This window comes from Mercenaria mercenaria, chromosome 7 (genome assembly GCF_021730395.1).
Source record: "Mercenaria mercenaria strain notata chromosome 7, MADL_Memer_1, whole genome shotgun sequence".
In the NCBI taxonomy this organism is placed as follows: domain Eukaryota; kingdom Metazoa; phylum Mollusca; class Bivalvia; order Venerida; family Veneridae; genus Mercenaria; species Mercenaria mercenaria.
This window is the reverse complement of record NC_069367.1, coordinates 7,119,208-7,145,054: the sequence shown is the minus strand read 5'-3', so window position 1 is coordinate 7,145,054 and position 25,847 is coordinate 7,119,208. Positions and strand designations below refer to the sequence as shown.

Here is a 25,847-nt window from a genome sequence, read left to right as displayed (position 1 = left end):
AACATGTTCACACTGTTATGGTGTGTTACTCAGGTGAGCGACCTAGGGCCATCTTGGCCCACTTGTTACCACATGGTCTCACTTTCTTGATGAGCAAGACATTGCAAGTGTTTCTACCCACTTCCCTTTGTCAATTTTATGCGTATGATCTTGAAGCAATATTGTGCATTTGAAACTATTTTGATCATTTGTATGTTGACATAAATGACTCCTAAACATGACCCGTATGAAATTCTCGACTTGTATTTAAAAGCGTCACTTAAAATAAAATGGCATGAATGGACAACAACAAAAACATGACTATGAACAGGAAAACGTTTATGTAAACATAAATCGTGTAAATATAAACGGCATAATTCGACAGAACAGATTGGTTCGTTAGTTATTTAAAATGGCAAGTAAATAAATGCTTTTGATAAAAACTACATAATACAACAAAAAAGGTACAACAAAATAAATGCTGCTCAAAAGTGCGTAAATGACCAAAATGAATGCATATTATTATGCACATGGATTTTGTTCACTGATTAAACAACATATATATATATATACGTGTATATATATATGGTTCCATCGTAAAAACTATCGGTATTGTCTTAAAACTTTGCATGGACATGGACATTTCATAAAAATGTTCACAGCAGATAGTCAGATTCTTACATGTAGTGTACGGTGGAGATTCCATGTCGTTTATGCAATGGTCGCTAAACAAGGAATGGTGAATCTAGACATGAATGCCCGCTGAATAATCCCCCTTCGTTTGCCTCTTCGGGCTTGGTACGTAACAAATATCCACATTCAAAATTCTCCAGCTCCGACGTGGGAGTGCTGAAAATGTAAAACATGCTCACGTTTGGACATTGCGACAAAATTCCCTGACGCATTAAGGCGAGAAGGAAATAAATAGACCAGGTTTAAAAGGAAAGTTATTCAAGGAAGCGGAATCGAGTGTATAAACTAAATAAACTTCTTAGATTAATTTATAATGCATTTTGAAGCGCAAGTTAAACCAAGTGTGGAATTGGTTATGTTCTAAACTCCTTTGGGTAGGCCGTCCTGTATACAGTAATTGCTAAGACCCACACGATAATCGTGCAAGCAAACGCTTTACGTACTTGCTTACCTGATATGAACACCGAAGATTCCAAGTTCGCTGACTACATCACGACACTCGGGCCCAAGACCAACACGTATCAGACGGTTCCTATGTTTGGCAGCACGTATCCGATCCATCAGGATCCATGAAGACAGTTCTGGTGATTCCTTGATCTTCTCGAGGTAATCTTTCAGTTCGTCACCAAACAAATTATTTCCTAAAGTAATAAGATATATTTAGAGAAGTATATATTAGTATCACAACCTAGGCAAGTGGTAAATACCCTTCAGTTGGATTTACATACAAATTCTAATGGAGTAGGTAGCGGTGGCATTTTGGAAAATCAAAACCATCCTCTTAAGCATAACTATAATTAAAACGTTTCATTGCTAATGTTTTTAGAACAATACTTCATTCATTTAGTGCTAGGGAGGACTCTGCAGGGTGGTTATACAGGCGAACCAAAGTCAGCACCGTAATGTTTATCAAAGAGCAACAATAAGGATTATGTGTGTGCAATAAAATCTCTACCTCCTCCCTCTCTTTGTGGTTTAAGGACGAATCTTTCTGGCGTCTGCAGAGCTTGTGTTATTATTTTGCTGGAATCTTTCTGAAATTGACAAGGGCATATTTCTTCTTGCGCATTTAACATTAGTCGTAAGAAACTACAAACGCTATTCAGTAAGCAAGTGGATACTTCACACTGCTTTCATATTTGAACAACTTATAAGTATTTGTAAACAAATTGCAAATCACTGACTGAATTTTGGCCTTCGTGACTGAAGGACTTTGTACATCAGAAAGGCGAGACATGTTACAGCATTTACGCATAAAGTGAACCTGAAAATTGAAGTCAAATTTTACTTTAAATAAGCCCATACGAGATATCTTTGATAAATAATCTATTTCAAGTGATATGATCGAATAAGATTATACTTGAAACACATCAACACTCGAGTGTAGTAGTACGTCGAGGGACACCTTCTGTTAATGAATTAATCGAACGAAGAGAATGAATTGGTTTACAGTAAAAAGCTCGTAATTATAGTCTGAAATGTCTGTGCATTAAGCATCCCTTGGCCATAATTTTCATAACCGGAGTATGCCGAAGTCGCTAACGGAGAATACGAAAACTACCGGAAAATGCCGACAAGGGTTTACTACACTAAATGCTTCAACTCACTGTATCTAGTTTGTACAATCCTACAAATGTAGACCTAAGATCTTTTATTACATCTGTCCCATCTATAAATTTCTCCAATACTCCAGGTTCGGCTAACACTTGCTGTATCTTTTTACAGCCGGCAAGATGGAATGCTACGGTAGGGCATTTGATTGCGCGAGATCTCTCCATGTCTAATCGTAACTTGAATTCCTGAAAAAAACCAAGAATTATACAGCTATAATGAAATTCTATACTGCTTTGATATTCAGTATCGGTTCTGTCCGTAACGGCTGCGAAGCATTTTGAGTAGATTATAAGGCACCCATTTTAGCAACAGTGCATCGTATGTTTTGCGCAAGGTACAACATTTCATGTATATTCTGAATGATAAATAGCGGACCAAAACAAAGTGTATTGTATGAACTATCATTTGCGCCTGGTCTCAACTCCCCAAGTCAAACAAGATGTCACCGTCTTATAACGAGTGATTTGTACTGAATAACCTTTGTGCCTGGTGAATAAGAAACGTATATTTATTAGAATACTCAACTATTCAGTTGCTTTCCTAAAGTTAGGCTATTACAAAACATGAATTCGTATTTAATAACGGGAATAAATCTGTTGTATTAAAATGACAAACTTTACCAAAAGATACAGCAGAATAGCCTTTATGCTAATGACTTACTGCATTATGTATGATCAATTTGAAGCAGACGACTTTAAACCTCTAAGCTGATGACTAACAGCATTACCCACAGACGACTTTTAAACATTTACACTGGTGGCTTACTACATTATGAAGGACAACTTATGCACAGGACTTTCTAACCGTTACCTTGATAACTTTTACATCAACATGCAGCGAAAACTTCGCGCAGACAACTTTAACTTTTTAGCTAAGGACTCACTGCCTTATGTAGTGATGACATACGCATTATGTAGGACAAACTTCACGCAGACGACTAACTAAACTTTAGGCTGATGACTTACTGCATTATGTAGGATAAACTCAATGTAGACGACTTACCGCATCTGTAGGGTAATGTTTAGGTGCATACCCGTATCTGTAGTAAACTATTGCAACCTCTGTCCCGTCACTGTGAAACATAGAAAATCTGAACTTATAAAATAGTAAATAACACTTACTAGTAGCATAATATAGTCACCTGCTAGTAAATAGTCAAATTTCCAATGCATTTATTTCAATGTAAAAAAAAATTAACTACAATATTTAAATTCCGAATCACAAAATTAAGTAAACAAACAATATGCAGGTCCTTGTTTTTTCTTTAAAAACTGAAGTACAGGCTACCTATTCACAACTGCTCGCAAAATATATTCTCGGTCAGAGCAACGCACTTCTCTTAGCATTCAATTTCACAGAAATTGCTACGAGTGTACAGATCTGGACTTTTGTTTACCATTTTAGCAGAAGTTCAGCTCGGCAACACCTTTTGCTACCTAGTATACAAATCCTTTAAAAATGGTCACAATTCTTACACTATTAATTCTTTATTTTCTCCTAACGTCATCTGTTTTATCAGCTGTGGGAATGTTCTGTATATTACTTTAATTGACCCGTCTAGCCTTAATATGTCCCTCTCCAACCAGCGCTGGTCCGGGGTGTTTGGTTCTGGTATACCAACTATAAACAGTAGTGCTGCTCTGTAAACATTAATAAAACGCATGTTATATTGTACATTAATCAATGCCCGTTTTGCTTTTTAATTAATGAACATCGTTAAAACAAGCCTGAAGAATGACGTCAATTTGGAATAACGTATAATTTACTCAATAAATGTTGGCTACCAAACTTAAATGAAAACAACAAAAATAATGTTTAAAACTTTACATATTATGACTTAATGACTATATTATAAGAGACTTGAAACATCAAAACTGAATTACATGATTACAAGTAGCCTGGTCCTCGCTGGTATCGCGGTACTTAATGGTTGCAATAGTTATACACTAAAATATTCACTGATACATGTATTTATAAAAGAACATGTAGTGCTGAAAATGTAGTCACACCACCATCTTACCGTTTATTTTTGTACAGTTGCCATGCTTTAACCAAGCCCTTTGCTAGTCCAGCGGTAGGGTGATTGTCTGGTAACTATAAAATAAATAAATTAGTAATCATATAAGACAAAATTTGCTGACTCATCTGTGCTAATAACAAAGATGGTTAAGGTCGTTATCTATGTTTCATTTGCCACTCAACGCTGTGGGTTTGACAGCTACAGAGCATAAAGTATACAATATAAGTCCTCCAGCTGGCTTATGGAAGGCTGACTGCTCCATATATTAAATAATGCCCAGAGGTGCGCCTGGAACCATCCTCCGGTCCAACACAAAACAAACAAAACATCTGAACATTTGTTTCATGGGTCGTAAATATAATAAAATGTCTTTACTATTTCTTTCTATTTTTTTTTGGCTGTGATAAACACAACAAGAGTGCCAGAATGTCACAATATACGCCCGTCACAGCAAATTTCTTTACTCTAGCACCTGTATTTGCAAATGGAATTTAATTTTGTGGTTGTTTAGTAATCATTGTAAGTCATTTGTTTTTCTAAGTCCACAAAAAAACTCCTTACCAGGTAGAGATACCTTAAAATACATCTAAAATTTGAAAGTAACATCTATGTTGTACCACAGAAAAGTGGTCTTGTTTTTTCCCTACGGTCAATTATAAAAAAGTTACAATATAAGTTATTTATAGTAACAACTAAGGGAAGATAATCTTAAAAAAAAAAAAAAAAAAAAAAAAATCCAAAAATTGTAAGTCCACACAAAAATCTTTACCAGGTAGAGATTGGTCAAAATAAACCTCATAATTGGATGTAGCATGCATGTTGTACTACAGAAAAGTGGTCTCGATTTTTCTCTACGACTAGTAATGAAAAAGTTACAATATAAGCTATTTATAGTAACAACAAGGGGAAGTAATTCTAAAGAAGGGAACTGCGCATGACACTTCGTCTCATGATGGTGTATAATTGTGCCAAGTTACATCAAAATCCCTCTATGCATGAAGAAGAAATGCTTCGGACAAAGTCATTCTTGTATCTGACCTTTGGCCTCTAAGTGTGACCTTGACCTTTGACCTAGGGACCTGGTTCTTGCGCATGACACTCCGCCTCGTGGTGGTGAACATTTGTGCAAAGTTATATCAAAATCCCTCTATGCATGAAGAAGAAATGCTCCGGACAATGTTTTCATTCTTGTATCCTTTGACCTCTAAGTGTGACCTTGACCTTAGACCTAGGGACCTGGTTCTTGCGCATGACACTCCGCCTCGTGGTGGTGAACATTTGTGCCAAGTTATATCAAAATCCCTCTATGCATGAAGAAGATATGCTCCGGACAAAGTTTTCATTCTTGTATCCTTTGACCTCTAAGTGTGACCTTGACCTTAGACCTAGGGACCTGGTTCTTGCGCATGACACTCCGTCTCATGATGATGAACAATTGTGCCAACTTTCATCAAAATCCCTCTATGCATGAAGAAGATATGCTCCGGACAAAGTCATTCTTGAATTTGACCTTTGACCTCTAAGTGTGACCTTGACCTTAGACCTAGGGACCTGGTTTTTGCGCATGACACTCCGTTTCATGATGGTGAACAACTGTGCCAAGTTTCATCAAAATCCCTTCATGCATGTAGAAGATATCCTCCGGACAAAGTCTGTGGACGCCGCCCGCCCGCCCGCCAGGGGCGTTCCCATAATACGTCCCGTTTTTCAAACGGGCGTATAAAAATGAGTTGATAAATGTAATTTAGTATAAAATCTAAGTTTTGCAGCTATAATCGCTGATTTGATTAGGTTTTATAATATAGGGTAACTACCTGGTTATCTTTGAACAGTATATCTTCTAATGATAAACTATACCTGTAAAAAAAGTAACATAGCATGAAGAAAAATGTCATGTCCAACTATGGTTTATTTAAACACGGACCGCAAGGACGAGAAGAGCGGAGATGTCACGTACGCATCTCGGTTTTCTTGTATCACGTACAAGGTAGAGATACCACACATACATCTCGTTCCTGCTGTGTGTCACGTACAACCTGGAGATATCACATATATTTCTGAACTTCTTGCTAAAGGAACTCAATATTAGTTGAATATAATATCGTCTGCTACATTGTATGTCCAAAGAAAATTTAATTGGCGCAGATACCTATAACGCAATAAGGCCCTGGCCTGCACATACATTCCACAAGCTAAATTTATCTTATCATTAATTTCCAAATAGGGTAGATTTTATCTCAAAATATACGTCAAAATGCGCCAGACCGTTCTGCGTTACTATGGAGCATGCCGCGAACCCTCAAGGTTGCCCCAGCACATGTGCACATGTAGGTCTATGCCTGTTTTCCCATTTGCGGCTGGCTAGGTCATTAACAATGACTTGTCATGTTATATTGTTCTGACCATTCAGTGCGTGTTTGTGTTAAGCGTCTTTTTCAACAAGTCAAGTCAATACTTTCAAGTCATTATTAGTCATATACACGACAGAGTCTATTGTAGCACTGAGCAAAATGGCTGCCTCACTGGAATATCACGCTGTAGACACGTGGCATGATAACCTATCCAATCTCATTCTACTGACATCGGGCTGACCAGACCCTGACCTATGCTCTCATTGCTGAGCGCCAAGCTAGGAAGCTACTAGTACCATTTTACACGGCTTTGATATGACGCGCTCAGGGTGCGAACCCACGACCTCCCGCACTCGAAGAGGGCACTCTACCACTAGGCCACCGAGGCGGTAATCAATTCAGATTGATCTACGAGTGCTCACTGCATGTTCTGCTTGCCGATTCCCTCGTTCGATTAACCCACCATAGGATAATTTTTCGAAAGATAAACAGAAAATTCACGTAAATGACTTTTTCTTTAATAAACAAGATAGTGTGTTAAAATTACCTGTGAACATCTACCATACTGCTAATGACGCCACCAGCTCCAGAGGCAAAAGTGTTGAACTCGACCTGCTTACAGTCTTGTTTGACGCCATCCTCTTCCGCATACTCCATCATGTAATCATTTCGTGTAAGAATAATTGATACCTCCTGTAATATGCAATTACTGTCCATAATATAAATGAGCTTTAAAATAATAAACGTCTCCACCCGGGATTAAGCATACAACTTTAACTAGACGCCAAGTGTGACTTAGCGACAGAAGTAATTTGTTTAGAGTTGTTAAAGAGGCTAGAAAGAAACAAAAATGTCTGTTGTTTTTACATGGCTTATATTCTAGATCATACTATAGTATATGAAACGACAGCACTAGATATTACCGTACGCAAATGAAGGTTAATTTAACCAGTTTCGAAAACAAATAAATATTTGGCCGATATACGCATCAGTTATTTTATATTCGCTCGAACTGCATGTATGTATACAACCTCTCCAGAGCGGCCCTCTCTTAAGCAAAAATCCCTCTTTAACAACATCAAAATTTCCTTAAAATGAAATATACAATCTAATTTACCCCGCCAGAACAACAACCTCTACATAACAGTCAATATATGTATTTCCCAAAGGGTGATGCACTACAGAGGTTGCATTGTACATTTGGTTTTAAGTGTATTTCATATTTCATTTCGTACACGGAAGGCTTTCTATATTGCTTTATAGGCCTACTGAACATGTACTTTTTCTTGTGTCATGAGGTTTTATAATGTATTTCTTGTAACACGTCATGATAAAAATAGTCTCTTTTAAAGGTCAAAAAATGATTCTGCAAAGGACATTATCCCCACTTAACCTCGCTTAGTAACTGGTTCCTGGACTTTTGACCATGCAGAATTGCGCCTTGAAGTTTGTTGTATAGATATAATATATGGTACTAAGGCGTAAAAAAAATGTTTGTTTCCGGTATCCCGACCTACCCAAAATTTTTGGCCCGACCCTAAATGTTTCTATGGCCTTGAAGAATTTTTTCCAACTTTTTAACAAAAAGTTGCAAAATTGCACTTTTATGCTTTAAACTCGGCCAGTGATGTTAGAAATCAACTTACTGATGCTATAAAGGCATAGCCCCCTTATTTGTATTCATTTTTGACACAAAAATAATTTCCGAAAAGTCTCCCTTGATAAAAAGAAAATTCCGACCTACCTACGATAATTTTTTGAGCATGTTACCGGAAACAAAGATTTTTTTAGGCCTAAATATAAATGATGTGTATATATACATATATATTCATAAAAGTACATAAATTTAAGGTCCGGTTGATTTCATTTCATAGGCGGTATATCAAATATAAAATCACAGACGCTTGGGGTTAGGTGAGCTGCTCTGGCCCGCAATAATCTCTTGCTTTTCCATTATTTTTATTTTTTTTGCAAATTATCATACCATAAGTACTGCAAACAACTATCAAAACGATTAAAATAGTATTTGACGGCGTTTTAAAAATGCCACCAAATACCATCAAAGCAAACTAAATACTACTTAGTGCCTTGATGGTATTTGGTGGCATTTTTAAAACGCCGTCAAATACTATTTTAATCGTTTTGATAGTTGTTTGCAGTACTTATGGTATGATAATTTGCAAACAATAAAATAAAAATAAAACAAAAATGGAAAAGCAAGAGATTATTGCGGGCCAGAGCAGCTCACCTAACCCCAAGCGTCTGTGTATAAAATCAGTTGTTTTACCTGAGTTGTTCCTTCATTTCTTACTGTTTCATAAATTTTCCATAGCTGTTGCGTAAAATCATCAACATTCAGTAACCTGAAAATTAAAATTGAAGGTTTTATTTTTTTTTTACAAAATTTAATGTGCCGTAAAATTCAAATGTAAGTTACTAAATGGATGAATACACGAACAGCTGTAAATGTACACTGAATAGAAATAAAATTGTTTTATTTCCGTAATTTGTTTCTCTGTTTGCTAAATGCAATATTTCACTTACACATGTTGGCCGCTAAATCTGACCAGTATTTCCAACTTCCCCACATAAATTGAAGGCGGAGGACGAAGGAACTTAAATGTAGTGTTTTCAATAAATTACATGGGAACTGGAACTACACGCCTTATCCTACACCTGTTTTGCTAATCGGGCCTCCGTGGCCGAGTGGTTAAGGTAGCTGACTTCAAATTACTTTCCATTTACTGACGTGGCTTCGAAACATCGCTTCGTATGCAGATTTTCTTCATATAAGAAAGCCATTCAGCTGACTTACTGCACAACATCTGATGAGGGACACGGGGTCTTCCTCTACCACCAAATCGCCGTATGGCCGCAACAGTATTGGCGCAACTCTTAACCCAACAAAAAAGAGCTAACTGGGCGGTCTAAAAATAGTACGTAGGCTGCTTGTTATTGAACCCTCTGACTTGTGATATTTATTAATTAACTGACTGCATTTACGCTATAAGTTGTCAACATGTGACAGCCTGTCAAAACTCAAATTGTTTTGTTAAGGATCCAACAGATTTTTTTACATAAATCGCTAGTCGATAGTTTGTACTATTGACTTGTCTATAGTTAATGCTAAGATAAAAACTTTTGAATAACGAAGTTTGAACACTTCTGATGTCATGTAATAAAACACTTGCTGAATGGCTTTCTGGTAAATAGTCTAAAACTATTAACCCTCCGTCCTTTAGACCTCGGACAACAGTTTTGACTACTGACTAGATTTCACCATTGACCAGTAAGCCATTCGCCTCTACATAGCACGCCAATTAGCCAACAAATCAGTGATCAAGTGGCAGCATACAGGAATGCGGAACCAGGATTCGTGAGTTCGATCTAACGATTCTCCATCTTTTAATGACTTACGATCTTTCTGGTGAGATTTTTAACCAAAGTCAAGTGCAGATGTGAAAACTTTTGGAAGCTGAGTGACCGCAATATCTTAAATTCTCTTCAAAGTTCCTAAATGACGCTCTTCTTGAACGACCAACCGGCTACTACACTGTGTCAATTACTAATATAAACAAAGATGCAAGTTCACGGACTACATTACCAAATCAGCAAGTTTTATTGAATCAGATATGGGACTTACCCGCTTAAACATGCCTTCATGAACTCATGGTTATTTGCCACTTTGTATATTACAGTCTGGAAGGCTGTCTGTAAAGATTTTGTTTTGCTCAGCACGTCGGCTGGTAATATACTGGGAAAAAGCGTGAACGGCATAGGTTCGAGCCTCTCTGGAAACTCGGTTGCCGTTATTTTCTTCTGAACGCCTTAAAAAAATAACGTTTTTAAACCAACTGAAAGAGTAAAACATCAGCAAAACTGTAACTACTAGTGTCATATACCGAAACAATTGAGTTCTTCGTAATCACACCGGGACGTGACTTTCAATATATTTTTTATCATTTCTTTTTTGTGCTTATAAATATCAGTTTATTCATTAGATAACTGACGTATTGTTAATTGTAAATGTCCTTGAAGTATAGCTAGCTACCGTATCGGACAACAACACTATTTTCTTGCTAAAAAAACTAAAATTAATGTTTGACCGTTTTTTTTTTGAAAATGTACCTTAAAGATTCTGAATGTGTTTATAATAAAGTTGAAAGGTTAAGCATTAACTGAGCCGTGCCATGAGAAAACCAACATAGTGGGTTTGCGACCAGCATGCGCAGTCTGGTCAGGATCCATGCTGTTTGCTTTCAAAGTCTACTGCCATTAGAGAAACCTTTAGCGAACAGCATAAATCGTTAACAGACTGCGCGGATGCGCAGGCTGGTCTGGATCCATGCTGGTCGCAAAGCCACTATGTTGATTTTCTCATGACATGGCTCAATTAATTTATTGTACCATCTCGGTTTGTTTCATTTCAATGATACATCTTACAAACCACTTAACAAAGCCCATCCGCTGACACGTTGTACCATTTCATCGAGTCTTTCTGGCGATAACGGCTTTCCATAGTCTTCCTCAACTGACTGGACCCTCGGCATTTTCAAACTTGGCACGCACTATTCACTGTAAAAAATAAAAAGAGCGATATTTCCTAAACCTGGAAGCGAGGTCACAATGTTATAGTTATGAAAGTGAAAGCGGAAAATTTAGAAAACGTTTCGTGTATAAATATATTTTCGTCTGAAACACGAGGGAAATTGATATAAAATAAGGAGGGGAAGTTGTGATCCATGCGGGTCTATTATACTTTAACTCTGATAAATGTGAAAATTAATAACAAATGTGCAAACAAATTTTTAAGCTTTCAGTATAAGTAAGTGATACGTTCAGCAAGAAAATAGAAAACCCTTAATATCCGTTGACTACGTTTTCTCTGATGTGACTTCGGCATTTCTCGGGTTTTACGGAAACCATTGCTCGTATAAGCTACATTTATGACCGGAGATTCGTGAATACGAAATCGCATGGAAATTGCCGACTGTTATTACGGGTCCACTGCCTTAAAAAGAATACCTGAATTTATAGAATATAAACACTAAATAAAATCTTCACCGATTGTATTAAACTTCCTCACAAATCAGTTTGTATGAGCACTAATAATATCAAGCTGTAACACTGGTGAAACTATCATGCAATAAACTAACTGTACCAAAGAGGTTGCCTTATATATGAAAATAAAGCTTTTTCTAGAACATTCTATCATATATGATGTAATTTTCAAGTGTTCTATTTATTTAAAATATAGAAAATTCTAGATTAATCATTCTATATTTATTCAAATGATTACTAAGACGAACGAGGAAAAACCCGTATGTTAATTAAATCAACTTGATGCAAAGACAAAACTTTACAGTTAATTAAACTGTAAATGGACCTATAATGACACTCGGTGCGGTTGTAGGGATAACGCATGTTCTTTCGTGTTATAACATCTGCAGAATCCCGAGGGATTGGTTGGTACCCGAGCCCAGTAGGGCGGGGGTACCAACGATTCCCGGGGGATTCTAAAGATGTTATAACACAAAAAGAACATGCGCTAACGCTATTCTAGCATAAAACGCATAATTTACCAAGTAAACGAATATACTGTCCCTCAACGTCATTAAATTTCCATGAAATGCGCGGTAAAGTCTACGCTGTTTTTCACGTTGACGTGATTTCCGTTTGAATTATCCGTTTTGGGGCCGTAATACGTTTACGCTTTGCCACGGAACGCGCATATATAAAAAAGTGTTATAACAGCACGTGAGCGCGGAAATCTCCCTGTTAACATACGTTTTTTCTCCTGTTAAAACACCCTCGAAAAGTGATAAGAACGGCAGTTTTATGCTAGAATACGTATTCTTGCATAAAAACTACCTTTTTCATTGGATCCGCCCATGTATAAACGGGAGAAAAATCGTGTGCAAACAAGGCAATTCACGTGCTGTTAATACATGATTTTTATTTTTGAAATGCTTTGCCAGGGACGTATGTATGTATTTCTGCGCAGACTGATATTTGGCATCTGCATCTTGTTTCTTCCATAATAACCTCTTCTTGTAGCATTAAAGATACAATGTAATCCTTAGTACGTTTAGCTGTATCAGTTTCCAACCCCAAACATACTGCCCCCATCAATGTACGCACTAGCTTCTCTTAGAGTTTACTCCCTTTACAAAGCGTCTGTTCAGTTATTGTAAATAACTGTGAATAAATAAGTATCGCGTGTAACTTGTGCTATTGCCCGTTTTTAGGTATTATATTAATGATTTTTGTTAGTATCAGTCGGTTTGTTTTTACCTGATTGTTCGCAGAATTCATATAATAAACCTCGAAAGCTAATCACTGGCTTCGTACTCATCCGTACTCTGTTTGTTCGTACTCAAAATAATTCGAATGTAAATTTGTTATTCTTAAAATAATTGTGTTCCTGTTTATCAAATTTTTTAGTTATATGCAAAATTATGTGTAATGTAACGTTTGTAATAACTAAAAATAAAAATAAGATGCTCAAAAACCTTCAAATCACGCTTTTAGTAGTGTAGATGTTATGTATGCCCCGGTTATGGATAATTAAAACATGTTTACCGTTTCCAAGAACAACAAGAATGGTAAATAAAAAATGTACCGGAATCGTCAAGTCATCACATATGAAAACAATGCATTTAGTCGTCGTGTTATGTTTTTTTGTTGTTTTTTTATGCAAGAATAGCGACAATACACGTTTGTTTTGGGTATTAACGCCTGCAGAAGCCCTTGGGATATGTTTGTGACCTCGACCTTCGGTCTCGGTCACAAACATTCCCGCGGGCTTCTGCAGACGTTAATACCCAAGAAAACGTGTATTATCCCTACATTCTAGCATAAAACTGCTGTTCTTGTCACTTTTCGGGGGTGTTTTAACAGGAAAGACATTCCCGTGCATTTCGTGGAAATTTAATGACGTTGAGTGACATTGTATTCATTTATCAGTTTTTACGCGTTTTATGCTAGAATAGCGTTAGCGCATGTTCATTTCGTGTTATAACATCTGCAGAATCCCTCGGGATTCTGCAGATGTTATCACACGAAAAAAACATGCGTTATCCCTATATTCTTGTTAGTCATTTCGGCATTTTTCGGACGTAAATCTAGCTCAACGTGCATGTAGCTTTCCGTAAAAACCGGAGAACGCCGAAAGTGCATGCGGAGAATACGTTATTTGCCAATTGGCATTACAAGTCCACTACCTTCAATTCAGCAAAAGCTACTACTGTAACAGGCTGAAAATACTTCAGGCTTGACCGGGAATGGAACCCGGGACCTGTCACACCTAAGGTGGACACTCTACCACGTCGCTATAAAAGCAAAGCTAGCTCAATAGCAAGGAAGTGTAAGTGCACCTTTATACTAGGGCCTATACCCTACTACATACCCTCCTTCCATTTTAGAATTCGTCAATTCCAGGAGTCTGAACCTCTGTGGGACGTTCCAAGGTGTCCATTCATATCTACTCGTAAGTTATTTACATTGGGCGCCAAATGTAACAGGCCTGACCGGGAATCGAACCCGGGACCTCTCACACCTAAGGCAAACACAAGGAAGTAAGTGCACCCTTATACTATATACCCTACTACACTACTAGTTTCACCATCTTCACCTACGGGTGATGCAATCTTCACCTATCTTTACATATTGGAGATACCATCTTCACATATGGGTATGCTTACCGACTTTACACTTCTAAAACATGGGCTACTACTTGAACTTGTTCAGCAACTTTTATCTGTTTCAGTTAATGGTACTCCAGAGTCTCGAACCCGTTTCACCCTTCACATGGCATAACAGTCAGGATTGGACCTTGCACAAAAACCACAAATAAAATGATCCATCTAAGTCACAGAGTGGGTTCCCTGAGAGACCGAAGGCTTATATAAATTAAACCATTCTTCTCTTATGAGGAAGAAATTTGATCTTATCATAATCACACCCTATTACCTGATGTCCACCACGCCGAGGGATGCGGCTGCCACAGAGGTCAGAAATCAATAACGATGAGTAGTGGTGCTATTCTTTTGAGCTGTATTTTTTCATTTCGACTTTCCATGAAAATATTCTGGTGCAAGCATATGTGTAAATGCCTTAACATATTATATAATTAATCCTGGTCGCCAACTATGCGAAATAAAGAAGTATTCAGCTGTTTAAATTGGACGTTTATTAAAATTGATGCGAAAATCATATTCAACGGCCCAATTCGAAGTGTTTACAAAATATTTTGATCGAATTTACCTCACACGTCAAACGACCAATCATCTGGGGATAATCCTGGCAAGTTTCAAGTCTGTCCGTACGTCTACACCGACGTTATGACCCTTCAATGGGACCCGGGTGCAGCCACATATGATAAACTTTACCGCAGAGGGCATTTTTAAATGATGCCCATCCCACCGAGGAGTCAAAATGTAGGATACCGTTTACGGCAGAGGGGAATTTGGTATAAAAACGTCTATTTTGGCTGTTTGTTTCGCTTTTAAGTCTTGGGAGGTCATGGAATCATTTTCAGTATGCATTGTTTATATACTGATGTTTAATAATGGGCGATTTTCAATGGCGAACACCGCTGTAACGCAGTGTTAATCAGTCTAGATTGTATTTCTATCTATCTCCGACATTGCATACTATCTGCTACATGTATAGATTGGTTCTGCTGCTGTAAATGTTCATTTTGTAAATTCATTTTTGCTTCAATTTCTTTTATGAGAATTGTTTTAAAAAAAAACTAAGACACTGATTTGCAGCTTACGCTAGAGTGATTGACCATTTAAGTACATGGAACTGGAATAAGATGAAAACATTTGGAATGCTGGATATAGGACAGAAAATATATACCGACGTGATTCCAAATGAAGGTGAAATATTCATTTCTAGTGACCAGCGTGTGGGCATGTATCGAAGTTACAGGGCAAAATATCAAAATTGAATACATCTTTAAAGTTTTCAAGAGAGATCGATCAGAATGAAATCTTCATTTCAGATAGTAACTCGGTAATAACAGATGGTTGAGTTATTTCCATTGCATTGTGATAGATCTCTCTTGACGTGACAATTAACTAAATGGTCAATCACTCCAGTGTTAACTTCAAAATCATTGTTACAGTAATAACACGTGTATGCCTTCATCTTTGGTTCTGAAAATGAATACAAAATAAATTGTTTAGAACATTTCTGTAAACGATTAATGAATAACAGCTTTATTTAGAACCGATCACTTGACTTATGCCACTGACAACAAATATATTCAAATTTTCTAGCCTAACGGATCTTTTTTTGTAGAACTATGTTACTATCAGTAGCCTCTTAGTATGAAAGCTTGATAATGCAAAACAATTTGATATTTAATATTAACATATATTCAACACTGAAACCAGCAAGAACGCAAGTACCAGGACTTAGGATTTCATTGCTGGCAGCAAATATCTGTATATTATGATAAAAAAGAAACAAAAATGATTTTACAAAACGAAGACTTTCAGTGGTAAAACAACTCTATACATGTATAATATAACATGTATACAATCTAGACTGATTGCAAAACGATTTATCATTTAATATAAACCGTAAATTCAACACTGAATCCAGAATGAACGCAAGTACTGATACCATCAGGACTTACGATATCATTATTTCTGTATATTTCATTATAAAAGAAATTGAAACAAAACTGAGTTTACAAAACGAAAACTTATAGTACCAAAACAACGTCGGAGATAGATAGAAGTTCAATCTAGACTTATTTACACCGTGTTACAGCGGTGTCCGCCATTGAAAATCGCCCATTATTAAACATAAGTATAAACAATGCATACTGCAAATAATTCCATGACCTCCCAGGTCTCAAAAGCAAAACAAACAGCCAAAATAGACATTTTTACACAAAATTTCCCTCTGTCGTAAACGATATCCTATATTTTGACTCCTCGGTGGGATGGGCATCATTTAAAAATGCCCTCTGCGGTAAAGTTTATCATGCGTGACTGTACCCGAGTCCCTTTGGAGGGTCATAACGTCGGTGTACACGTACGGACAGACTTGAAACTTGCCAGCATTATCCCCAGATGTTTGTTCGTTTGACTTGTGAGGTAAACCCGATCAAATTATTTTGTAAACACTTCGAATTGGGCCGTTGAATATGATTTTCGCATCAATTTTAATAAACGTCCAATTTAAACAGCTGAATACTTCTTTATTCCGCAAAGTTGGCGACCAGGATTAATCATATAATATGTTTAGGCATTTACACATATGCCTGCACCAGAATATCTTCATGGAAAGTCGAAATGAAAAAATACAGCGCAAAAAACTAACACCACTATTCACCGTTATTGATTTCCTACCTCTGTGGCAGCCGCATCCCTCGGCGTGGTGGACATCAGGTAATAGGGTGTGATAATACCACGTACTGAATGGCTTGACCGAAATGTTAAATCACATGAATCAGAAACTAATTTTCACGGGTTTTAGTTTCAGAGTTTTGTTTATATAAATTTATAAAAGAAGACCGGCTATTTATAAAAGAAGTAATGTAAACAGCTCTGAGATAAACTTAATAAATTAGGTTATCATTATATTTAAACCGCAAACACACAAAAATGTGCAAACGCATATACATATAGCTAGCTCAAATTATGTAAATAATGGTGATAATTAAAAGTGCAAAAATGCACTGTCTAAACGTCTATCATCCGACCGTCTGATCTCTTTCGATCTAATGTAAGGTAGGCCGGCTATTATAAATAAATGTTGGAGCCAACAAGAACAGATTCCGAAACTGATGTCTTATATATTGGAAATTTTGCGATGGCGCTTTTTAACCACCATACGCCAGGCCAAACAATAGCAAACATCACTTGCTCATGATAATCGATAACCACAACCCTAATTATAATACATGTGTATCTTCTTTTTTATGTGTACACAACTGTAGCCTAGTTAATTGTTCCATCAAGTGTTTTTGACAGATCATAAAAGTGAGTTTAACTCAATTTGTAAAATAAATTCAGTATGAATACTGTTTACTTTCGTTTCATTAATCATTACATGTAAACAAACTGATTTTGCAAAATAGATTTAAAAAAAAACAAACGAACCTTTACAAAGATGATCACACAAGCTTTAACATTCCTTCGAAATCCAAACATAAAAACAAGCGTCTATTAAAAGTATCTTTATACTCCACTAGTGAGTGAGATTAACACGTTAATACGTTCTATATTTAGAACAATAGATAACGGTATGGCGTACATTAGGGATAAGGTAGCATATTTGTTATAAAGAGAACATCGTGATTTTGGATGTCTGTAAATTAAGGTGAGAGATAATGATTATTAATTCTTTAGAAAATTTATACAGCCGATACATGTAAAATTCTGATGTCAGTTGGAAAACTAACTGCTGGTAGCTTTGTATGATCAATGAGACACCATTTCGCGGAAAAATTCAATTCACGGAAGGGTTCTGTGCTTGTTGATTGATACTCAGGCACATTTTCGTTATTTTCCGAAAAAAAAAAACGAGCTGGATGGGCCCCCATTCCGTTTATGTCATGACGTTCAGTAAGGACTATTAAATTAAGAAATGCAATAAAATTGGACAGTGTTCTTGCAGCGGGTTCATTGTAGACTGTTCAAAAGGTGCAAAATTGATGATTTTGGCACGCTATTTTTCATGGATGATGTAAACCTTTCGCTTTGATAACTTTCTTTATTCTTGTATGAGAATCCCGATCTTGCCATTAATTAAAAGCACAAAACATGCACGCAATTTATAAAATAGCCACCCAAATTTTGCTCATAGGGGAAGTGCAATATTGCGACGCGCTACATGTAAGACCGTCCGTATCCAAACTTTTCGCATCTAAGTGTACCTTGCTACCTTAAGGAAAATCTGCCAAAATTAAATTTTGAAAGAACTCTTAAATTTGTGCGGTTTCAAATAGTTTAGAACCTCTTCTTCGATATTCTAAACTTTCTGGGCACTTAAAACGCTACCTGACGGCACAGCAGCTCAAAAATGTCACGGTGAGGACACATAAAAGCATAAAAGTCAATATACACGCATACGATTTTTTTTGGATTCTAGCTCCAGTAACAATGTTCTGGTACAGTAAAAACATCATTTTTAATGTTATTAACCCACACAGCGCATATCTGGCCCACCAGCTATGCAGTTCGTCAATCAGGGGGATAGTCGGACGGTGGGGACCCCGTGAAATAAGAAAATAAGGGGTGGAGACATTTTATTTTCGCAAAATGGTGCAGAATTGCCCTTATATCGTTCCTAATGACAAAATACGTTAAATCATGTCAGAAAATGGTAAAAACGGATGTATTGTACGTTCTTTGTCTCGTAGCGACGATTTGTACATTTTGGCTAAATTTGTGCATTAGGGGTGGGCAAGTTTAGAGTCTCTCATACAGACTTCTTTTCATGCTATTGAAAACATTTTTACTTGGTTGAATTGGCGAAAGACATATAAAAGTTCAGAACAAGTAAAACCTCTTTGTTCATTAACTGAAAAATCTAAGGTAGCAGGGTACACTTTCGAATTTTGGCCCCCGTCAATATTTGTTATAAAGAGAACATCGTGATTTTGGATGTCTGTAAATTAAGGTGAGAGATAATGATTATTAATTCTTTAGAAAATTTATACAGCCGATACATGTAAAATTCTGATGTCAGTTGGAAAACTAACTGCTGGTAGCTTTGTATGATCAATGAGACACCATTTCGCGGAAAAATTCAATTCACGGAAGGGTTCTGTGCTTGTTGATTGATACTCGGGAACATTTTCGTTATTTTCCGAAAAAACGAGCTGGATGGGCCCCCATTCCGTTTATGTCATGACGTTCAGTAAGGACTATTAAATTAAGAAATGCAATAAAATTGGACAGTGTTCTTGCAGCGGGATCATTGTAGACTGTTCAAAAGGTGCAAAATTGATGATTTTGGCACGCTATTTTTCATGGATGATGTAAACCTTTCGCTTTGATAACTTTCTTTATTCTTGTATGAGAATCCCGATCTTGCCGTTAATTAAAAGCACAAAACATGCACGCAATTTATAAAATAGCCACCCAAATTTTGCTCATAGGGGAAGTGCAATATTGCGACGCGCTACATGTAAGACCGTCCGTGCCCAAAATTTTCGCATCTAAGTGTACCTTGCTACCTAAATAGATTTTATCTGAAATGAGCCCCATCTCAGCGCGAATTTCCTCCGGGGCGCATTTTAGGCTAGATTTATTTTCTTGCTAGTTTTACTTACAGAATGTTTCAATAATGCGTACATTGTAATAGGAATAAACATGTACATTTGAATACAGCCTCCACTTCAGACTGATGCAGGTACCCAAGGACGATAATTATTATCCAAATGAAAGCCAAACGGCTCTTTAAACAGAACCAGTTTACGTTTTGGAGATACGTACAGGTTATTTGATGAAAAATAAGAGAAACTGTTACTTGTTGCGACATCACTTTAAGGTTAAACTTTTGACCTCAATAAATAATATGTCATTTCTTTCTCTCTTGTAGATGTCAAGTTAGACTGGCTTCCGTGTGAGATTTCGCAAAAGTTTTCTTCATTAACAGTTGAAGTTACTCCAGCAGGTTGTTTTTGTATTGACGTATTTTTATTGTCCCTGGCTCCTAACATAGGTCTGTATGGTTTAGCCATCAGTTAATGATTGTGCTATTTTAGACAATAAAATGTTTGCAGTATTTAAAAAACAAATAGCCATGGAGCCAGGCTAGTGTTAACTTTAAATCACGTACATTGTGAATGATTCAACATGTAACGAACGTAAAAGCAGTAAACCTTTTAAAACCGACAACAATCTCGCTTTACAGGACTTAAATTCATAATTATAAACTTTGTAAACTTATATATCGGAATGTATACTAAAAGCCAAAAGTATCCGGCAAGTTCTGTACAAAGGTTACTTCTTTATCAGGTTTATGTGGGATATAAAAAAAAATCTTACTTTGTGCAAAAAAAAAAACATCGTGCCTTGTTCACTGAATTTAAGCAATACATGTATATACTTTTAATTTGTGCTGCCTCTAAATGATGGTTGCTTCCATCTAAGGCCTAAAAAAAAATATTTGTTTCCGGTAACATGCTCAAAAAAATTAGGGTAGGTAGGTCGGAATTTTTTTTTTTTTTTTTTTTTTTTTTTTGATTGTTTTTTATTAAGGGACCTTCGGAAATTATTTTTGTGTCAAAAAATGAATACAAATAAAGGGGGTTATGCCTTTAGAGCATCAATAAGTTGATTTCTAACATCACTGGCCATGTTTAAAGTATAAAAGTGCAGTTTTGCAACTTTTTGTTAAAAAGTTGACAAAAATATTCTCCAAGGCCATAAAATCATTTAGGATCGGGCCAAAAATTTATGGTAGGTCGGGATACCGGAAACAAACAATTTTTTTACGCCTAATGAACCCATTACGCTTGCTTGTATGCATTTTTTATATAGTCACCACCAGTAACCCATATTGGCGGCTCCTCCAGACTGTCAGCAATGTGGTGGGAGGATAGTGCAAGATACAGAAGACGCGCAGAAATGTGCTGTAATGTGCCATAATTCACCTGAGCCCAGAAAATATGAGAGAACAAAAAATTAAAAAAATAAATTATGATAATTATTATGCAATAAATTGTTGTGAATATTGTTTATGATACGGTAAATTTTTTGTGCATACATGTAATGTTTTCTCTAAGAATTTCAATAATTTATTTTCATTTTGAACAAAAAAAGTAGAATAGTGTTTGGAATGTGATATCTAAAGAAACAGGAAGGATTTTAGGGATCAAAGATATAGCTAGGTGGCAATTTTATTATCTTTTCTTGCATAAAAACTACTTTTTTCACTGGATCCGCCCATGTATAAACGGGAGAAAAATCGTGTGCAAACAAGGCAATTCACGTGTTGTTAATACCCGATTTTTATTTTTGAAATGCTTTGCCAGGGATATATGTATGTATTTTCACGCACACTGATATTTGGCATCTGCGTCTTGTTTCTTCCTTAACAACCTCATCTTGTAGCATTATAGATACAATGTAATCCATAGTATGTTTAGCTGTATCTGTTTCCAACCCCAAACGTACTGCCCCCATCAGTGTACGCTCTAGCTTCTCTTAGAATTCACTCCCTTTACAAAGGGTCTGTTCATTATTGTAAATCGATGTAACTCATTGCAGACTTGGAGCGGTCTTCTGCGCATGCCCGAAAGTGATTGTTAATTGTAGCGCACGGCAAAATATGCATATTTTTGCATGTCCGCATGCATTTAGTGTACAATATACATAAAATACTGACTAAAGGTTAGGGTTAGTATCACCATGGTTACAAAATATATACATTTATGATATTTTCGTTCAAATTTAGTTAATCCGGTATGTACCGGAGTCTGTAATTTATACCGGCGCTCCAAGTCTGCATTGAGTCACAGTCATTGTAAATAACTGTGAATAAATAAGTATCGCGTTTAACTTGTGCTATTGTTCGTTTTTAGGTATTATATTTATGATTTTGGTAAGTATCAGTCGGTATGTTTTTATCTGATTTCTCGAAGAATTTATATAAACAGCTTGGAAACTTGACACTACGTTCGTACTTATCCGTACTCCAACTGCGTGTCCGTACTCAATATTACTCGAATGCAAAGTAATTATTCTTGAAATTGTGATCGAGGCCACCAAATTGTGAAATAATATGAACAATTATTGGTAATTTTATGTTTGTAATAATGAGAGATAAAAAATCGCTTAAAAACCTTCAGGAGGTGCTTTTGATAGCGTTGTTTATTTCCGGGCCCTGGATATGGATATTTAAAACATGTTTACCGTTTCCAAGAACAACTGGAATGGTAAATAAAAAATGTACCGGAATCGTCAAGTCATCACGTTTGAAAACAATACATAAATCGTCGTGAAATATATTTTTATGCAAGAATAGCGACAATACACGTTTGTTTCGTGTATTAACATCTGCAGAAGCCCTTGAGATATGTTTATGACCTCGACTTTCGGTCTCGGTCACAAACAATCCCGCGGGCTTCTGCAGACGTTAATACACAAAAAAACGTGTATTATCCCTACAGTCTTGCCCTTTTGTATCTTAACTAGATCTACCTGTCATTTGCCTTAGATGTTAGCTTAAAGCCAAGTGATTCTTATTTTAACTTTATGATAAGCTACCAGGCTACAGGCTATTGATGCAGTGTTAAGATGTTATATGAGCCACACCATGAAAAAAAACATCATAGTGCGTTTGCGGCCAGCATGGATCCAGGACCCATGCTGTTCGCTGTCAAAGCCTAACCGTTAGCGAACAGCATGGATCCTGACCAGACTGCGCGGATGCGCAGGCTGGTCTGGATCCATGCTAGTCGCAAACGAACTATGTTGGTTTTCTCATGGCGCGGCTCCTATATGATAATCGCTTATTAGGTAATAAATGACAATTGTTTTTAGCACTACTTTTGGCTGCGGACGCTTACTTCTCAGGCGTCGGTTCCCGCGTATGAAGTTTAGTAAGCTGACAAGAAGCAATTTTATTGGTTTTCAATTGAAAAATTAAGTTTAATCAAGCGTCTCCATGCCCGAAACTATCTGTCTTTTAATTGGTCTTTTTTTCTAATCACGAAGCTCAAAGTTCTTTTAAAGCCCCTGTCCTCAAAGAGCCATAAACAAACCAGCTCTGAAATTGTCACAACAGAGGGGAATGCAGGACACCTTCCCGTTTCAATTTTAGAGTTATGAAAGATATACCATAACTATAAAACGGTACACGACAATATCATGCCCGTAATGTTAACAGTCTTATTGCTTACATGTGTAAGAAATTTTCTTGCATATTGTATTTCACAAAGTGGATCAAATCACCAGAATATAGCAATCTGGAACTGGTTGCTGATGTGAGCATCCGGTTTTGGAATTACAGTTTCTGCCTCGTTACCGCTAAAAGTGTTACCCTTTTACCGGATATTCCCATTTGTATCTATACAACGTATACAAACTTTAAAAAGGAGAATGACACGAAAAAAAAAAAACAACTGGTATCGCATAACGACGAATTCAAATAGTTCTTAATTTTATTCCTTTGCTCTGTAGAGCTATTTTCCCTTTCTTCATTGCAAGAACCACGTGAAAGAAGTAAGCCAGTCATTTATGTAGGATTTTCATAAAGAAATGATTGTGTTTTAGAACTAAGGTCATACACCACCACCAGGAACGGGTACTGGATTTGGTGTTAGGGCGTGGGGGCGTAAAACATTTGTAGTAGAGCAACTAGGGGGGTCCGGGGGCATGCCGCCCCCCCCCCCCCCCCCCCCCCCCCCCTGAAAAATTGTAAAAAAAATGGATCCATCTGGTGCATTCTGGGCGTTCTGAGGTACTTTATTTGGTATTGAAAAAGGACAGGTTATGTGACAAAATCAACAGAACAGAACAAACAGAACAGAACAGAATTTTTATTAACAACTTGACTTGAACATAGACGTTCATCGTCACATAAACTGTACATGCATGCGTGTATACGAGAGAGTATAACAATATATATACATATGAAATAAAATAAATTAAAAACATGCTGAAATTGTTCAAACTGCACTTCTTAATTTTTAACGTGCTACCGAATTAGTACTAACTAATTTATTAATTTTTGACTCCATTGATAAATTTAGCAAAGTGTTTATATATGGTATAATGACATTTTCTACATATCAACGAATGAGATCAAATTTCACAATCTAACAATATAATCAATTACTTGTGTTTAGGTGTATCAAAGTCAAGAAGAGAAGCAAACTATACTTTACTTTGTTAATAGCAATAAATTAATCATGTAGCCCAAGAATGCATTAATATTATGACACACGCCGCTGTTCAATAGTAAATATAATTAAACTACATTACAACAATGGTGTAAATCCTTACCGAAACGAAATTGTAAGGGTTACCAACTACCAAAACAGCACTGGTTCTGCCCAGAGTTGCCTACTTGCGAAACGAAAGTTAAGATTTATCTGAGGCTATATTTTATGCTTTATAATATCATCGTTAAAACCAATACAAGTGCATACGAACCTGATAGTGAATAGAGATTGCGGACAGTACCATATAAGACATAAACAGTATCATGTAGGACTGCATTATTTTAAAAGTTACATTTAACTTCCACGACAAAATCAACCCAAAACTATTTCTGACTTTAACTGTGCCGGCGTAGCGAGCGAGAAAAATGCATGTTTTTTGTTTGTTTGTTTGTTTTTTGTTGTTGTTTTTTTCATCCAGAACAAAAGACAAATTACCTAAGCGAGCGTAGCAAGCGAGAAGAAAGTGTATACTTTACATGTATATTTTTTACCCAAAACAAAAGACAAATTACCTATGCTAGCATAGCGGGCGAGAAAAATGCATATTTTGATATTTTTCACCCAGAACAAAAGACATATTACGTATGCAAGCGTAGCGAGAGAGAAAAAGGTGAATATTTTATATTTTTCAACCGGCACAAGAGACAAATTATGATTGCGAGAGACAAAAAGGCACATTTTTTACATAGAACAAAAGACAAATTACCTATGCTCCGGCGATTTCAGGGTGAAGGGGCACACCCGGCTGGATTCGCTAGTGACCACTACAATTTGGGATGGTTTTACAGTGTGTTTATTTGATTCCTTGCATCAAACAATACCCAATTTTTCTTCTGATTTTTGCTTATAGCACTGACAATATTCTTCAAGAAAATGCAAGTTACAGACGTTTGCTGTAAAGAAGAGCAGCTATTTAGAGTGTTCAGTTCTTCAACTAAGTAGATTATTTTTCTTGCACGCTGGACTATAATCTAGTAATGTAGCTGACAGCTCGTGCATTAATTATGTATTACTGATGTAAAATTCGACAAAAATCAAATACCTTGTCAGTTGCTTTTTGTTCCTTATAATATATATTTCTCAGTTCAAAGAAAAAGCATAATGTTACCTACAAATGATTATTTGTTACTGTGGACCTTTGAAGCGTCATGACGTCATTTCTATTCAAGGACGTTAATTTCCCGCGCTCTGTTTAAATACGGTACTATTCAGTAGAAACAGTGCTACAAAGAAAATATTTCGCTTTCTTTATTCTATAATTTGTAAAGTA

The 25,847-nt window shown here is 36.5% G+C and overlaps 1 protein-coding gene across 5 annotated transcripts; it reads right to left on the bottom strand.

Moving 5' to 3' along the window:
• Positions 1-301: 301 nt before the first annotated feature.
• LOC123554987 (glutathione synthetase-like) lies at positions 302-25,642 on the bottom strand. Of its 5 annotated transcripts, XM_053547487.1 has the most exons (14): positions 17,781-17,926; positions 14,361-14,543; positions 11,105-11,232; positions 10,301-10,484; positions 8,945-9,020; positions 7,205-7,350; positions 6,121-6,163; positions 4,307-4,380; positions 3,762-3,926; positions 3,289-3,358; positions 2,280-2,471; positions 1,628-1,706; positions 1,124-1,313; positions 302-828 (listed from the first exon to the last, which is right to left on the bottom strand). In XM_053547487.1, exons 3-14 carry the CDS (start codon positions 11,205-11,207, stop codon positions 705-707), a joined length of 1,446 nt encoding a protein of 481 aa, XP_053403462.1. In that variant the 5' UTR covers positions 11,208-11,232; positions 14,361-14,543; positions 17,781-17,926; the 3' UTR covers positions 302-704. The 5 variants fall into 5 exon arrangements, with proteins under 5 accessions (XP_053403462.1, XP_053403463.1, XP_045201411.2 ...); XM_053547488.1 differs by lacking the exons at positions 14,361-14,543; positions 17,781-17,926 and adding an exon at positions 25,620-25,642; XM_045345476.2 differs by lacking the exon at positions 14,361-14,543 and having other exon boundaries at positions 17,781-17,939.
• Positions 25,643-25,847: the final 205 nt, after the last annotated feature.

Excerpts from the sequence above, each read along its gene's own strand:
- LOC123554987 (XM_053547488.1), bottom strand. The coding sequence starts at position 11,207 with ATGCCGAGGGTCCAGTCAGTTGAGGAAGACTATGGAAAGCCGTTATCG. Across the intron at positions 1,707-2,279 it reads GATTGTACAAACTAGATACA|AAAGATTCCAGCAAAATAAT; the intron begins GTGAGTTGAAGC and ends TGTCAATTTCAG. Across the intron at positions 1,314-1,627 it reads ACCACAAAGAGAGGGAGGAG|GAAATAATTTGTTTGGTGAC; the intron begins GTAGAGATTTTA and ends TTATTACTTTAG.